This window comes from Garra rufa, chromosome 21 (assembly GCF_049309525.1).
Source record: "Garra rufa chromosome 21, GarRuf1.0, whole genome shotgun sequence".
Taxonomy (NCBI): domain Eukaryota; kingdom Metazoa; phylum Chordata; class Actinopteri; order Cypriniformes; family Cyprinidae; genus Garra; species Garra rufa.
Window position 1 is genome coordinate 6,894,167 of NC_133381.1, and position 18,260 is coordinate 6,912,426.

Here is an 18,260-nt window from a genome sequence, read left to right on the forward strand (position 1 = left end):
TGTTTAAGTTTGCACACATTCACATGCACATATAAAACTGTGATAAAACAGCAAAGCCCAATAAAGCAAGTGAGCTTTTTGATAACTGAACAGAAAGTCTATTAGGCCATCCTCATTGTTTAACACTAGTATGCACTAAACACTTAGTATGCACACAGAAAAAGATGTGAGGTGTACATAGACTAATGCAGTGAACTGCATACACATACAACATGTATTCATTTAGCAGATGCTGTTATCCAGAGCAATTTACAAATAACAAATGCTACAGCATAACTGATTTACAAGTTGTTTAACATTTCATGAAGTTGAAAATATCAGACGCTGAGAGTTGTTTACATACAGCTCTCGTCTGCACGCCGCACCAGGGCAAATTGATTATTCATACGCTCAAACAAACCAATATCACACCCATTTCTGATTCTTCAATGCTAATATGCCATGCGGGACAGTGCTATACGTCAGAGGCCGGTCAGATGAGTTGTCCTACTGCGGACAGGGATTACAGTACACGCATTCATTCATTTCTGCAGGATTATGTTCTGATGGAGAGCGCTAACCCAAACCCACCCCCCGTCCCCGTCCTTTCCCACTGGGCCCGTCCTGCACAGATGGCTAGTGGGATTTTACCTCTCTAATCTCTTTTCTTTCATTCCCTCTCTCTGTCTTCTCTTTTCATTTCTGAAGCCCACAGTAAATGAATATGCTGAGCTGGACAAATCGGTGATGAAAACGACTTTTGGGTTTGAGTGTCTTTTGCACTCCATTCTCATTCATTGCTTCCTCTCTTTTTCCAAGCCCATGTTGATTTTCCTCCTAAGAGACTGATCAAATTTCTACAGATTAATGTACAATGACTGCATACAAGTAATTTTTATGCTGTACCAGTCACATTTATACTCTTTGACAGCCATGCCGACTCTAAATAAACATGTAATATGACTAAAACTTCAACAGACACTGCCAAATTGTAAATAAATAAAAAAAACAATATTGGAGTATATATTACAAGAAAATACTATTTGTCTTAAGTAGCATGGGTGTATTTGTAGCAATAGCCAAAAATGCATTGTATAAGTCAAAATTATCAATTTTATGTCAAAGATCATTAGGATATTAAGTAAAGATCATGTTCCATTAAAAAATATTTTGTAATTTTCCTACTGTAAATATATCAAAACTTAATTTTGATTTTCTAAGAACTTCATTTGGACAACTTTAAAGGCCATTTTCTCCATATTTTGACTATTTTTTGATAAGATTCCAGATTTTCAAATAGTTGTATCTCTGACAAATATTGTCCTTTTTAAATTTATTGTCCAATTTAAAATGGACCCTTATGACTTTGTGGTTCAGGGTCACATTTTAGTCGTTCAGTCATGTTTAATTCAATGTGTCACTTGCAGTTTCTTTGTAATTTGTGGCATTTACTAGCAATTTGATTGAAAATAGCTTCAAAGCCAATTTTTCATCAGTGCAAACTGAAACACATGTAAATTCAGATTCAGAAATGTTCAGATTTAAATAAAAAAGGCCAATCCTTGCAAAAAAAGTACTAGTAGCACGGGTATATTTGTAGCAATAGCCAACAATACATTGTATGGGTCAAAATTATCGATTTTTCTTTTATGCCAAAAACCATTAGGATATTAAGTAAAGATCATGTTCCATGAAGATATTTTGTAAATTTCCTACCATAAATACATCAAAACTTAATTTCTGATTAGTAATATGCATTGCTAAGAACTTCATTTTGGACAACTTTAAAGGCGATTTTCTCCATATTTTGATTTTTTTGCACCCTCAGATTCCAGATTTTCAAATAGTTGTATCTCTGACAAATATTACAATTTAAATTTATTATCCAATTTAAAATGGACCCTTATGGCTATCACATTTTTGTCGTTCAGTCATGTTTAATTCAATGTGTCACTTGCAGTTTCTTTGTAATTTGTGGCATTTACCAGCAATTTGACTGAAAATAGTTTCAAAGCCAATTTTTCATCAGTGCAAACTGAAACACATGTAAATTCAGATTCAGAAATGTTCAGATTTAAATAAAAAAAGGTCAATCCTTACAAAAAAGTACTATGGTACAGGAATGATATCTGATACAATGATTAATAGGCCATTTTATAAACCAATGTTTGGTCATTTTGAGATTATCTGAAGTAAGCTAAAAAAATTTAAGTAAAATATGTGTTATTTTAGTTTCATTACTTTTTAACCGATTCAAAATAAAAGTTTATGGTTTACATACCATGTGTGTGTACTGTGTATGTTTATTATGTACATATAACTACACACACACATGTATATATATATATATATATATATTTTTTTTTTTTTTTTTAATATTTGTATTTATTGTATGTAAACACTTTTAAAATTTAAACCATAAATACAAATATTTTACATATTAAATCTAACATGTTTTTTTTCTTAGTATATACGTGTATGTGTGTGTGTTTATATATACATAATAAATACACACAGTAAACACACATAGTATGTAAACAAACTTTTATTCTGAATTGATTAATTGCGACTAATCGTTTTGGATCTCTACATAAAACTGTTTAAAAAAAATCAAGAATCTGAGGATGCAAAAATAACAAAATATTGAGGAAATTGCCTTTAAAGTTGTCCAAATTAAGTTCTTAGCAATGCATATTACCAATCACAAATTAAGCTTTGTAATCGTTTTGCAGCTCTAGTTGAATCTCTGCCAAATTCCGTCATCTCCTAACAAACCATACAACAATGGAAAACTTATTTATTCAGCTTTCAGATGTATAAATTTCAATTTCATAAATTGACCCTTATGACGGTTTTGTGGTCCAGAGTCACATATTAGCTATTGGGATAAACATTCTGCAAATGCATATGTTTTATATACATACAAAAGAATACTGCAAAACATCAAATTTTTGATCAATACCATGCTACTGAATCATTTCTATATTCATTTACCAAGGTATGCTACATGTTACTCCTAATAATGCCGTAGTATTTCCATGATGTGTTCAAAACAGTTTAAACATTAAAAAAAATAGTCAACTCAACTGTTATTTTGATCATTTTAGCCTTAAAAGTGCCATTTACCAAGCTAAACCAGCTAGACTTGCTCAAAATGTCAACAACAGTGATGACATCACAGCAATATTTGCATACTGAGATGTGATTGGTCTTGTCCTCACATCTATTTAACCATATAAATAGACTAAAAAATGACCTAAACCTAGTATGCACTAATATTCCCTCGAAAATGCAAATCTAATTCAACTCTAGTTTCTCAGCACTAACGGTCACCTACAACTATACAAAAACACTGTGGCCTAGAATGAAATAGCTTGACTAAACAGCCTGCACTAGAGTAAAGCGAATCATGAAGCGTCCTTTCAGCGAAACGCTTCTGATCCATGACCAGGAGCGGCTTATCCCAGACTACAGGATGATCACTCTAAACGCTCGGTCCTAAGCGCTCTCTTTCTAAAGAAGAATGTCAAATGCAACAAAATCAATATCTAATAATACCTCAGACACAATAAAACACAAACTACTACACAAACACACAGTCACACCTGACCTGAATAAGTCTCATATGGCTTGACCGCAACACCCATCGCCATGGCTACCTAATCCCTTCTTACTAGAAAGGAAGGTCTTCTGCCAGGGTCGTCCCTGCATGTCCATATATAGGCGCAATTAGTCTCGAGGGCATTTGGAATGACCATATATGGTGAAAAAACAAGGAAGCAGGGTCTTTTCAGATTAGTTCATTGAAATGTACTAGACCGTATAAAAGAGTAATGGTGTATGTGCATGTTTTTTAAAAGAGATGGCACAATAATAATAATTATAATAAAATCAAAAAAAAAAATCAGAGCAGTGGTTGCTACCAAAAACAGGTCACCTAGCAACACACAATTAAGGAATACCCTGCGAGCCCGCAGTCTTCAGCCTGTCCATTAGCAGACGAAATTACTGGCTAAACAAACAACCATCACCCACATGCAAATGACTTTGTTGTTCATAAGAGAAGCGCTCGCATTCTTGCCCGCTGGGGTTTTTCACAGATGTTTAGGACATGAGCAATGCACTCCGACTCGATCCAACCTGAAACATCTGGAGTCAGAGATGACTGGGGCACTGGAGAAATGGTTTCATTATATGGAACGAAAGCCAGCTAAACCCATTAAATCAAGTGAGACGGCAGAGAAGGTGCAACAGAAGCAAAGTGAGGGGAAAAAGATACAAAGGGAAACTGGAAGCCTTTGAAAAAGAAATGAAATGAAATGAGAGGATGCGTGTCATAAAAATAGTTAAAGGGCTAGTTCACCCCAAAATGAAAATTCTTTCATTAATTATTCACTTTTATGTCGTTCCAAACCCATAAGACCTTCGTTCATCTTCAAAACACAAATTTAGATACATTTGACAGTAACACAACTGACACATTGAAGGCCTAGAAATGTAGTAAAGACATTGTTAAAATAGTCCATGTGGCATCAGTGGTTCAAATTGTTGAATAAAGTCGTTATTTTTGCTTTCTTGCAGGGTCAGAAAGCTCTTAGATTTAAAAAAATATATATATCTTGATTTGTGTTCTGAAGATGTACGAAGTTCTTACAGGTTGAGTAGTTAAATGACAGAATTTTCATTTTTGGTGAACTGTCCCTTTAAAAGATTAACAACTGACTAGTCCATCTATAAAAAACACATTTGCACTACATATAAAATACCAGCCAGATTTTTCAAATATATAACCTGGATAGTAGAGAGAATAACAGCAGGAATGCATTAATCAGCATATACAGTTGAAGTCAAAAGTTTACATACACCTTGCAGAATCTGCAAAATGTTACTTTACCAAAATAAGAGGAATCATACAAAATGCATGTTATTTTTTGTTTAGCACTGACCTGAATAAGATATTTCACATAAAAGAGGTTTACATACAGTCCACAAGAGAAAATAATAGTTGAATTTATAAAAATGACCCCGTTCAAAAGTTTACATACTCTTGATTCTTAATATTATGCTGTTGCCTGAATGATTCACAGCTGTGTTTTATTTTTTGTTGATAGTTGTTTATGAGTCCCTTGTTTGTCCTGAACAGATAAACTGCCAATCCTTCAGGTCCCACAAATTATTAGGTTTTTCAGCCTTTTTGAGGTATTTGAATCCTTTCCAACAATGACTGTATGATTTTGAGATCCATCTTTTCACACTGAGGACAACTGAGGGACTCATATGCAACTATTACAGAAGGTTCAAACGCTCACTGATGCTCCAGAAGAAAGCACAATGCATTAAGAGCCGGGGGATGTAAACTTATTGAATTTGACAATTAGGGTAAATTTTACTTATTTTGTCTTCTGGGAAAAATGTAGATATCTTCTGTAGCTTCTGAAAAATTATATTTAAGTCAAAACAAGAAAAATGTACACATCTTCATTCTGTTCAAAAGTTTTCACCCCCAGCTAATAATGCATTGTTTTTCCTTTTTCAGCATCAGTGAGTGTTTGAACCTTCTGTAATAGTTGCATATGAGTCCCTCAGTTGTACTCAGTGTGAAAAGATGGATCTCAAATCATACAGTCATTGCTGGAAAGGATTAAAATACACAAAAATGCTGAAAAACCAAAGAAACTTGTGGAACCTGAAGGATTTTCCTGAAGAATGGCAGGCAGTTTAACTGTTCAGGACAAACAAGGGACTCATGAACAACTATCACTAAACAGAAAAACCCAGATGTGGATCATTCAGGTAACAACACAGTAATAAGAATCAAGTTTATGTAAACATTTGCACAGGGTTATGTCTATAAAGTCAACTATTATTTTCTCTTGTGGACTGTATGTAAATGTCTTTTATGTTAAATATTTTATTCAGGTTAGTACTAAATAAAAAAAATAACATGCATTTTGTATGACCCCTCTTATTTTGGTAGGATAATTAACATTTTGCAGATTCTGCAAGCTGTATGCAATCATTTGACTTTAACTGTATATCAGTTACACTGTAAAATATTGTACATCTGTTTGTACAGACTTATTTGTCACAAATAATCTTATCTTGTGATTTTGAGTATTTAATACACTAGATTATCCAAAAATACTCTTTTCCATGCTTATCTAACATATAAACCCTTTTCGTAGAATTCCCAGCACTAATAACTATTTTTGGATACATGCTGTTACCTTGAAATATAATAACTCATTTCATGATTTTGGTCATACTGCCCAACCCTGCTGCAGCCGCTTCGCTCACCAGGCACTAAACCAGTCAGCCTTTAATAATGTTTATCACCGCTCATTTCTCTCCCACCCCAGAGGCTCTCCAATCATATCCATACACTCTGATTACTATCACCACAATGTGATTAGCCTGACTATGGTGATGTGTTGTTTAATTTCCTGCCGGGGTCTGACACTGCATCTCCATTTCGGCTCAGAGTAAAACTCCCCGCGCTGCCTCCCCTCCCCCTCGGTGCAGTCATTGGTCATCGTTCTGAAACAGCCAATGTGGGCTGGAAAACATCTCTTACACCAGCTGCACCAGGTGGGATTCAAGAATAGAGAAATATGACACTGTAAGCCTTTACAGTCTCTAGCATGCATTAGCATCAGTCCTGCAACAAGGTTTGAAAGAATCCCACAAAAACAGTCACAAAACAATTCACCTTTGACACTAAAATCAAAAGGAAAATATATATTTTGCAAAAAAAAGTATAATATAAAATATAAAACCCAAAAAATGGATTGTTCACCCAAAAATTTTAATTAGCACATGATTTATGCACCCTCAAGCCATCCTAGGTGTATATGACCTTCTTTCAGTCAAATCCAATCAGAGTTATATTAAAAATTGTCCTGGCTCTTCCAAGCTTTATAATGCCAATGGGTATGCGTTTCTGTTTAACAGTCCAAAAGAAGTCCAATAAAGTACATCCATCGAGAATAGAAAGTGCTCCACACGGCTCCAGGGGCTGAATAAAGGCCTTGTGTAGCGAATAGATGCATTTTTGTAAGCAAAACATCCATATTTAATATATAATAATCACTTTTTTTCCAGCTTGCGCCAACTGTACACTGGTCATGAATTACAAGGACAAAAGGAGGATTTGGAAAGAAAAAATTTGGAGGATTATGATAAAAGCCCAGAGGAGAGTGGTTTTTCTTTGCTAAAGTAAAGAAAATTTGCTTCTGTAAACAAACGTTGGTTTTCGCATCAACTGCGCAGAACGCCTTGCAAGTATGACAGTTAGCTAGTGAAAAGTGATTTTTACATTTTAAATATGGATATTTGTCCTACAAAAACGCATCGATAATGCATTATAATAATGAAAACTGCTTTTCTTAAATGTCATATAAATAACGTCACTCTGTCAGCTGTACACTGAAAAACTACATGCTTAGTTTTTTCTCACAACCAAAATTTCCCATTGAAGTCTGCGCTTGGCAAAAAAAAACCTAAAGTGTCATTCTCTCCCTGTGCTGGTCCAGTCCATCATTCTGATCTTGCCTGTGCATGGCTCGAAGTGACAGCTCACATCAAACATGTATCAAAGGCTCTACCGCTAACTGACAGGCAACACTTCACTCACAGTATCTTAGTCAGACAGATCAGCTGCGACGGGCAGATAGTGACAGGGGTTTAAACTGGCAAAGACAAACCATGAAAATAAAAAATAAAACATGTCACTCCAAATCCGTTTAGATACGCCTACTACAGAACATACATAAAAGCAATGTAATACAGAATACCAAGCCAAAATAAAACACATTCTAACAGTCACTGACACCCTGGAGCTGACAATGACTAATACTGAAGAAATGTGAGTGACTAATAACATAACAGGCCACTGAACCACAAGGCAACATAATGAAAACATGCTTGCACATTCTAATACAATTTACCATACTTTTAGAGTACAGAAATTTAATATTTAGTGGTGTGTAGTTCTGCAAAAACAAGGTATAAAAAGAAAGCTGAATCTGATCTGAAACAAAATTAAGCCTAAGTAGTTCCATAAGCTTTGATTTCAAAGTATTATCTTTAAGAAAATATGTCCTGGTCTTATCTTACAATGCGTCTAGGAACATCATTAACTCAATTCATTGCTATTTCAACAAAAACACAAAAAACATTGTTTATTCTTCAAAGAAGGATTCTCTATGCAGCATTTTTGAAAAGTTCAAAGGGAAAAAAATATAACTGAATCAATTAACCCACAACCATATGATTCACACACACTCACTCTGACACAGACAGCTAGGAGCTGAAGCTTTGGAGGGGGTGGAAGAGAGGAAGAAAGGAGAACGTGAAGAAGGTAATGGAAGAGGGCTTTGATTTACTTGTGTCTGGCGAAGCCATAGTGGAGACAATGACCGGAGGACCAGTACGCCGGCTGAGCTTCTGATTAGCCAGACTTGCATTTTGGCCTGGGACGGCACCACCAATTGGTACAAGGGCTCTGTCTGAGGATGCTCCAGACTTGCGCATTAATTGTGGGCTTATGTGCGGACTATGCATGGGTGACATCGTAGCCAAGCTCCGATCCCTTTTCATCAACTCCATTGGTACGGTATAGTTGGTGGTGTATGCCTTCGGAGCTTGCTGGGGTGCCAAAGTTGGCATAGTCATTGGTTGGGGAACTGCTGGCAATGGATGTGGCATTGCATGGATTGGGGCTGGCAAAGCTGCCATTTGTGGTGGTATTCCTGGTAGGTGTGATGGAATGGCTACCTGTTGGGACATTGGTGGCATGGGTAAGCCAGAATGTGGATTGTAGCCTGACAATGGCCGAGGCTGGACTGGAACCACAGCTCCGCTGTATGCTCCTGCAGACCTGGCTCCAGGATACCCACTGGCCTCAAGAAGCTGCTGGGAGGGAGCACTGCTGGGTCTGCGACTATAACCTTCCATCCTTGGAGATATAGTGTGCATTGGGGTAGAGGGTGGCTGCATATACTGAGACTCCAAGCCTGGAGTCAAGGGTGGAGGCTGGTGCACGTAAATATCACTGCGATGGCTAAAGCTGTTAGATCTGCCACGGACCGGAGCACTGGGATGAAGGGGGGTAGCAGGAAGGATTTCAGGTGGTCGCTTACAGCCGAGCACAACACGAGACAGAACCCGAGCTTGTCCGAGGTTTGGTGCCACTGAACGCACATCGTTTTCCTCCATGACAGCCAACATTGCAGTGGAGTCAAAGCCTTGCTGCAGCAGAGAGGTGACGGTGCTTTCCGAGAGGCCCTCTTTTTGCAGCAATGCCAGGAACTCAGGGTCTGCATTTTTTTTAGGGTCTACAGGAGCCACTGGGGTCTGAGGGACAGTGGGAGGAGGCTGAGCAGGAAGTTGAGGCAATGGAGCAGGAATAGTGGCCACACTTGGAGTGTTTACTAGGGTAGGGGCTGGAGGGGGAGCTGGAGCATAAACAGGATTTGGGGGTGCCACGGGTTGCACATGTGGAACTTGCTGCATTGGCTGAACCTGTGGTACCTGCTGAATTTGCTGCACTGGTTGCATTTGCATTTGTTGAACTGGCTGCATTTGTTGCACTGGCTGAACTTGCTGCATTTGTTGCACTGGCTGAGCTTGTTGCATTTGCTGGACTGGCTGAACCTGTTGCATTTGCTGCTGCTGTTGTATTTGTTGTTGCATTTGTTGCTGTGCTTGTTGTTGAGCCTGTTGTTGGGCTTGCTGCTGTATGGTGTATGGTGAAGGGTTTTCCGGATGCATGACCATACCTCGGGCAGTTCCGTCCATTCCGTGAGCAACTGGTTCGACCACCAGGCAGGTGGCGGTTGGCTGATGAGGATCAATCGGCCTTCCGTTAACATCGCTGTAGACTGAATGGCTAGTGAGAGAGGCAGGTGGCTCAGCACCATAACGTGGAGAACTTGGCTCCATTATATAACGAGCTGGAGATGGTGCTCGGCTTGGAATGCGCTGCCCATCCTGCATCATTTTAGTGCCAGGAGTAGCAGGTGGAGGTCCAGGCAGAGATGGTTCTCTGTAAATACGACCCATGTCGTGAGCAGTTGGAGGTGGGGGAGGAGGCATGCCAGGTGTTGGGGCAGCAGAACCAGGTCGACCTCCTGAGCTCTGTTCCCAGAGTTGCCGAGGACCAGCCATCATTCCGTAATGCGAAGATGACCTATTAAGAGAATGAGGTTGCTCTCCACGATAAAAACCTTCGGTTGGCCGCGGTGGCATGCCTGAGTCTTGCTGATAGTAGTCGTGAGGTGGCAGGGAACCGCGGTGAGCCATGGTTGGCCGATCGTAATGGCTGTTCAACTCGGGAACAGAGCTCTTTCTAATGTTACGTAGGTCCAGACGTTCTAAATATCCCTGATTGTAAAGAGATTCCTGGTAGGAGTCTTGCTCTCGTTTCAAATCCAGGTCAGGGGGACGCACTCCAGGCGGTGGCTCATACCATCCCCCTCCCGCATCCGCTCCGTAGCTCAGCGAGTTGCGTCGACCAGCCATCCGGGCCTGCTGCTCGTAAACACTGTCACCACGCTCCCAATGACCCTCATTCCCACCCAGCGTGTCCCAGCTCTGGGAGCGGCCGATCGGCAACTGCTTAGTGGAGATCAACATGAGGAAGAGATATACCTTACTCACAGGGAAGAAAAATGAGAAAGGTTTTCCTTACAGTTTCTAGTTGCAGGCTGATGTCAAGTGGTGCAGGAAGGAGGGTGAAAGAAAAAAAAAATTAAACAGATCGCTTTTCACCTGTGGTCCAGTTGTAATTTCTGTCTCCCGTCTCTATCACAGAGGCAAGGTCTGGCTATCAAATGGCTCCTCTTGCTTGGCGATCGGTGAATAATTAATCTGGGGAATACTGCTGGTTGTGATGGAAGCAGGAAAGAGGACACCGAACGCTCTCACAAATAACGTTGGTAGTCAAAGCCTGCCTGACTACTCCATTCTGGCAATGCAAAGCGACAAGCGTGAACAGACAGAGGGAAAGAAAAAGAGAGGAAACACAGAGACAGGAAGGAAAATTTTAACACGGGGAGGGTTGGCGTGGGGGAGGCAGGGGCTTGTGATAATCCAGCGAAGCTGATCCGCTCCAACTCCGAACATTTTACTCGTTCAGATTGCTATGAGGGATTACGGACCAAATAAAGCCAGCTTAAATCCACTCTTCACCCTTGTGACGTCACATGCAAACGCACACAAAATGTGTCCCTGATGATAATGAATACAATGAAATCCCTTTGGACGGGAACACATGCTGCCATGGACACGCTTACCTGATGCCAACAGTTGAGGTGGTCTGTGCTTGCTTCAAAAGCCCGGCCAGCTGGCATTAAGCAAGCGGTCTTTGCTGGACTTCAGGAGATGGGCCAGTGGGGTGGGCCAGTGAAACTAATACAGATCTAATGCAGCAGGGCAGAATCGTGTAGCACTGTCAGGAAACGTCAAATCCTGATTGAACAATAATCCTATGATGGGCCAGCAATGCTTGCAGAGCTACACAAATGCAGAGATCCGGCATCACCACTCATCTATCGTGTTATGACCTGAGCCGACAGCAGTGCAGCTATATCACCAGTGCTGCCTCAAAACAGCCTTCACAGCACACCAACAATGAGGTCACAAAGCTTCTGGAAGCTTATGGATCACAATATGGATGCACAAAAAAATAACCTTCATTACAAAACCAATCAGACCTGATGCAAACTGCAATACCACTCTTACATAAGGATGCTGTAATTTCTCAGAAACATTACAACTAGGGCTGGGCAATAAGGCGGAAATTAAAATAAAAAAAAAAAATTTCAGAAGGTTTGACAGATTCTCGATTCTTTTATGATTTTTAACTAATCAGCTTGAAAATTTAACTTCAGCTACTTTTTCTTTATTAACCCTCTAGTTAAAGAAAATTGCATTTCAAGTGCACCACTCAATGTAAATGTTAAACCTGCATGAATTACAACTACATTATGTACAAACTTGTCTTATACATATTATATGTTAAGAAATAATACAAGAAAAATGCTTTAAAAAAATCTCAAAAGTCAAGGTAATTTAAATTGAAGATATAACACCAGTGGACTATAACTGTAAATATTCAGTAAAAACAACGAACAGCAGCTTTCAGCCTGTCACCATGATGCAAACATGAAATATCAGACATAAAGTAGTAGTTCTTCACGTTTTTTATTCAATTGCGCTGCTTTTCTATTGTTTTTTTTTCTAATTCTAATGTTTGCTAATATTTCTGTTCAAATTCACGAATCCTTGTTTTCAAAAAAAATAAAATCGCAGCAAAACATTAAATTGTAATTAATCAATAAAATCAGAAAACTCAGCCAGCCCTAATTGCAACCACATAAAAATACTTAGCTACCCTTTAAAGGGACAGTCCACCCCAAAAAAAAAAAAAAACAATTTTGTCATGATTTACTCCCTCTCATGCCATTCCATACCTGTGAAACACAAGATAAGATTTTTCAAAAAATGTCCCACTGGATCCAATGAAAGTCAATGGGATTGAGTGTTGCTTTTATTGCTTGTAGACTATTTTAGACACTCATTCTACATAAACAAAGAAACCATCGCCCCATGTTTTGATATTCCCCACTGAGAAAGCATGGCTATGTTATTAAGATAAGCATTATAAAACCCACAGGGGGTGAAAGGCGAAATCTGGGACATCAAGTAATACTACAATATCTAAAGGTTTGCAAATAAGCATTTCATGAAAAACATTCCAACAATATGAATGTTAACAGTTGAATCTTGAGTTTTCGGTTTAGGAAAAGCTTTTTGTTGTGAACAGATTTCGTCCACCTGCCACTGAAACACTCCACCCAAATCCCTTCTGATCCCCACAAACACCAGAGAGAGAGATGGAGAGGGAGGGAAAGAGAAAGAGACTTGTGAGGATAAAATTAATAGGGCATATTCTTTGGCTATCTGCTGTCATTGTGATACACTCTGCATTTTGATAACATCTAAAGCTTTGCACCGTTTTAAAGTGACTTTCCAGCACTTCCGCTTGTTTTGATCCTTTCACTTTTATGAAACGCTGTTTAATGCCTGTAATACATCTATGGCAGGAATTTCATTTTGGCTTTAAGCCTGTTGTTTTAGAATCAACAGCACCTGAATATGTTAGCATTTCCAGATTGCAACTGAGCCCCAATATAGTTTCCTTGACATAAGTGACCTAAAAAAATATTCAACCCTATCAACTAATACCAGTAGAGACAGCTTGTTGCTGAGCCAGTGACACATAAAAATACATAACACATTATTTTAGAATACACTATTTAGGGGTGGGTGGTATGGCAAAAATATCATATCACAATGTTTTTTCAGAAATTCTTTGACATGACGATTCTTTGTCATGTTGGTTTGCAAGTTATCTGAGCAGTACAGCCAAACTAATTCCCTGTTTCAAAGCCTTGCAAGGTAACAAGATATAAAATAAAAAGAATGGCAGATATTTAGACCAACACTAATTTTTTGGGTCGACAGCTTATAAAAACGTAGTTATGTGTTTTTAGCTTGTTTACTGTACACGTTGTCTCATAGCAGCTTTTAGACATTGTTCTATTTTTTGTTATAAGTCAGAAATGACAAGGAGTCCGCTTCCTGCAATGCAAAGTCAATGGAGAGCGTTGGTTAGCCTATCTTTGTTCTTAAAGGAGTAGTTCACTTTCAGAACAAAAAATTACACATAATGTACTCACCTCCTTGTCATCCAAGATGTTCATGTCTTTCTTCAGTCGTAAGAAAATTGTTTTTTGAGGAAATTTCTCTCCATATAATGGACTTCTATGCAGTGTTGTTTTTGACAACCATCTTAGATTTAGTCTTAGTTTTAGTCTTTTGGACTAAAATGCTTCTTAGTTTTAGTCCAATTTTAGTCGACGAAAAGTCAAAAAGGTTTTAGTCTAGTTTTAGTCGACGAAAAGTCAAAAAGGTTTTAGTCTAGTTTTAGTCAAAAAAAAGGGAAAAAAATTGTCTTTTAACAAATTAATGTAGGTCAGTAAGTATTTTGCTGTTGGGTAGTGTCACTTATAAGTTCTGAAAATAGCAGATCTATAGTTCAACACAATGTGAGCTTCCGGATCGACTATTTTCACCAATAATTACAATAATGAAGGAATGTTTTAGAACATAAAAGACAAACAAGGATGGAATGCTAAAACGGCTTGCCATACTAGTATAGCAAAGAGTATTTAATGCTAAACGGCTTGCCATAGCGACAGATACTTTTTAAGTTTTAATTGGCATGCACAATAAGCGGAAATGTCATGCATTTTAAACGTCTGACGGACCACCCACTAACATTTTCGTCTATTCTCGTCTCGTCAACGAAAACTCACACACGTCTCGTCATGTTTTAGTCATCAACGAGCCATTTTTATCTCGTCATCGTCTCGTTATCGTCATGAAAAAAAGTGGCGTCAACGAAATGATTTCGTCATCGTCATCGTTGACGAAAACAACACTGCTTCTATGGTGCCCCCGAACTTCCAAAATGCAACTTCAAATGGCTCTAAACGATCACAGCCGAGGACAGAAGGGTCTTATCTAGCAAAACGATCGGTTATTTAAAAAAAAAAAAAATCGAATTACAATTTATATACTTCTTAATCTCAAATGCTCATCTTGTCTAGCTCTGTGTGTGCTCTGTAGAGATTAAAAAGTATATAATTTGTAAATGTTTTTATAAAATAACCGATTGTTTTGCTAGATAAGACCCTTCTTCCACGGCTGTTATCATTTAGAGCCCTTTGAAGCTCATTTTGGAAGTTCAAACTCGGGGCCACCACAGAAGTCCATTATATGGAGAGAAATCCTGAAATGTTTTCCTCCAAAAACATCATTTCTTTACGACTGAAAAAAGTACATTATCTGTACATTTTTGTTCTGAAAGTGAACTACTCCTTTTAATAACAAGAATAAAATAAAAAAAAAATAAAACCATCTGAAAGGGGAATTTCAGAAACCGAACCCAATGTTCTGGTGTGGTAATGAAGACCAGGAGTCAAAGCTTCAATCAATCAAAAATTAAGTTTACTTAAGAAAATAGTTTTAATTTTTAATAACAAAGAATAAAAAAAAAAATGACAAAATTTTTTATCTAGGCCCAATTTGGCGTAAACATGCCATTCTTTTTATTTTATATTTTGTTACTTGTCTTTGAAACAGGGAAATTAGTTTGGCTGTACTGCTCAGACAACTTGCAAAATAGTAAAACCAACATTACAAAGAATCGTGAAAAAAATTGTGATTGTTATTTTAGCCATATCACCCACCCCTAAAACTATTTTTCAGCAACAGATGAAATGTTTGCGTTGCATTCTGAAACTGAATTGTTCTGTGTTTGCTACATGTCAAGCCCCCTTACAATTATGCTGCCTACCTTTTGGAGCGTGGTGTTGATGCCTTACTAGTTCACTAGGTTTTGGCACAGAGCAAGAGAGAGTATGTAACAAAGCCAAATGAAATCAAATCACTCTGGAAGAGTCTTTCTCTTTGTGATTTTCACTTACACACACAGCGAGGATTATACTGGATTCTTTAACAACTGCTACACAACTACCAAAAAGAAAAACAACATGGATCAGTACAGTTGCATCACAATGGAAAAAAATAATAATAATCAAGGACAGCAGTATCATGGCAGCATGTCTTTAGTTATCCTTCTGCAGAACTTTAAGGAACAAAAGAGAGACAGAAACAAAGGAAAAGAGAGAGAATTTTCATAAATCCTTTGTGCCCGAGAGACTGCGACTAATCTAATACAAAACCCCGTGGGACGTTTTGGCTTCAACAAGCTTCTCTGCCTATCTGGGAATACATGTGTAAGCAATTTTATACATGACTACTAATACGAGAGCTCTTTGAGGGAAGCGAATTCATAAAAAAAGGATATGAAGTGATTAAAAGCAGAATGCGGTGAAATGAAACATTACTTCAACTAATTTACTCACTTTCTTGTTCAGCTGGGAGTTCTTAATGCTATATACACTGTGTGTGTTTTTATATATTAAAGTTGTTCATAAAAAGACAATTGATCAAAATGTTCTCAGTTTGTTACGACAACAACAGCTCACACTGGATTAAAAGAAATGCTCTGTGTACAAAATGATTTAAGCTCTTGGCATGGTTTCAGTCTGTGTTTTATTATTATTTATACACTATTATAGTATTATTTAATATTTAGAATTTTGCTTTTAATTTAATTTTTAGTAATTTTGTTATTTGCTTTTGTCATTTTTAATTTTTAATTTCTTTATTTCAGTTTTAGCAATTTTAGCACTTTAACATTAACACACTACGAGTCAAAAGTTTTTGAACAGTAAGGTTTTATGTTTTTAAAGAAGTCTCTTCTGTTCACCAAGCCTGCATTTTTTTGATCCATAGTACAGAAAAAACAGTAAAATTATGAAATATTTTTAGTATTTAAAATAACTCTTTTCTATTTGAATATTTTTAAAATGTAATTTATTTCTGTGATTTCAAAGCTGATTTTTTAGCATCATTACTCCAGTCACAGATCCTTCAGAAATCATTCTAATATTCTGATTTGCTGCTTAAAAACATTTAATGTTATTATTTTGATGTTGAAAACAGCTGTTTTTTTTTTTCAGGTTTTATCTGAAATAGAAGTATTTTGTAACATTATAAATGTCTTTATCATCACTTTTGATCACTTTAAAGCATCCTAGCTAAATAAAAGTATTAATGGAATAATGTATAATGTTACAAAAGCTTTTTATTACTGACTACTTTCTATTCATCAAAGATCCAAATATCTGTTTTAAATATTGATAATAATCATAAAAAATGTTTCTTGAACAGCAAATCAGAATATTATGATGGTTTCTAAAGGATCATGATCCTGGAGTAATGATGCTGAAAATTTTGCTTTAATGGCAGAAATAAATTACATTTTAAAATATATTTAAATAGAAAACAGTTATTTTAAATAGTAAAAATATTTTACAATATTACTGCTTTTGTTGTATTTTGGATCAAATAAATGCAGGCTTGGTGAGCAGAAGAGACTTCTTTAAAAAAAAAAAAAATCTTACTTTTGACTGGTAGTGTATTTATTTTAGCTTAAAGTTCATTTTAGTATATAATTTTTAATATTTTTTAGAATGAATAATTTTATTATTAATAATATTATTAATTATACATTTTATTATTTGTATTATTATTATTATTATTATTATTATTATTATTATGTATTTAATTTTAATAAAATTGCCATTAGCTGGTCTGAATTTATTATAAATATTATCTATTATAAATTGTATTATTATTACTATTATTATTATTTATTGTTATATGATTTATTTTATTTGTTATTATTTTTTTATATAATTTTTTTTACATTTTGTCCTCCCATAATTATATTTTAATCATATTTTAGCTTTATTAGTATTTTATTTTTTTATTATTTGTTATGTTTTCCTCCTACATTTATATTTTGTCATATTTCATTTTTGTTTCAGTTTCCGAAAAAACATTTTTTAATAATGTTTAATAATAATAAAGTTTTCAGTAATATCACTGGTCTTAAATGGCCATTAGCTGGTCTGAATTATTTATTATAAATATTATTAATTAAACATTTTATTATTATTATTATTATTATTATTATTACTACTATTAGAATTATTATTATTATTAATTATATTATTTTTAATTTTTTTTATTATTTCTTTTAACAAATTGTTTATATTTTTTCCTCCCATAATTATATTTTATCATATTTCAGCTTTATTTTAGTTACCAAAAACATTTTTGTAATAATTTTAGTTTTCAATAATATCAATGGTCTTAAATGGCCATTAGCTGGTCTGAATTATTTATTATAAATATGATTAGTTATAAATGTTATTATTATTACTACTATTATTATTTATTATATTATTTATTATTTATTAAATAAAAAAAAGGTTACATTTTGTCCTTATATATTTATATTTGATCATATTTTAGCTTTATTTCAGTTACCAAAAACATTTTTGTAATAGTTTCAGTTTTCAATAATATCACTGGTCTTAAATGGCCATTAGCTGGTCTGGTAACTAGTAGGTCTAAATTTGATATGGTAGACCATCTGTGTCTGTTCCAGAAAAACCAGCTTGACCTGTTTTTCCAGCAAGGGTATTAAACATTTACTTGTCATCTACTATAATAATCTGAATACCCTCATCTTCCATTATAATCACAAGAGCCACAAGAGAACACAATCAACTTTTTGT

At 36.1% G+C, this 18,260-nt stretch overlaps 1 protein-coding gene across 1 annotated transcript in view; it reads right to left on the reverse strand.

Moving 5' to 3' along the window:
• Positions 1-11,001, reverse strand: part of ctbp2a (C-terminal binding protein 2a) — a 22,349-nt gene extending 11,348 nt beyond the window's left edge. Inside the window, exon 1 of the mRNA XM_073827540.1 lies at positions 8,364-11,001. Coding sequence (XP_073683641.1) covers positions 8,364-10,614 — 2,251 coding nt within the window. The 5' untranslated portion in view covers positions 10,615-11,001. The remainder of the gene's footprint in view (positions 1-8,363) is intronic.
• Between the last annotated feature and the right edge of the window lie 7,259 nt (positions 11,002-18,260).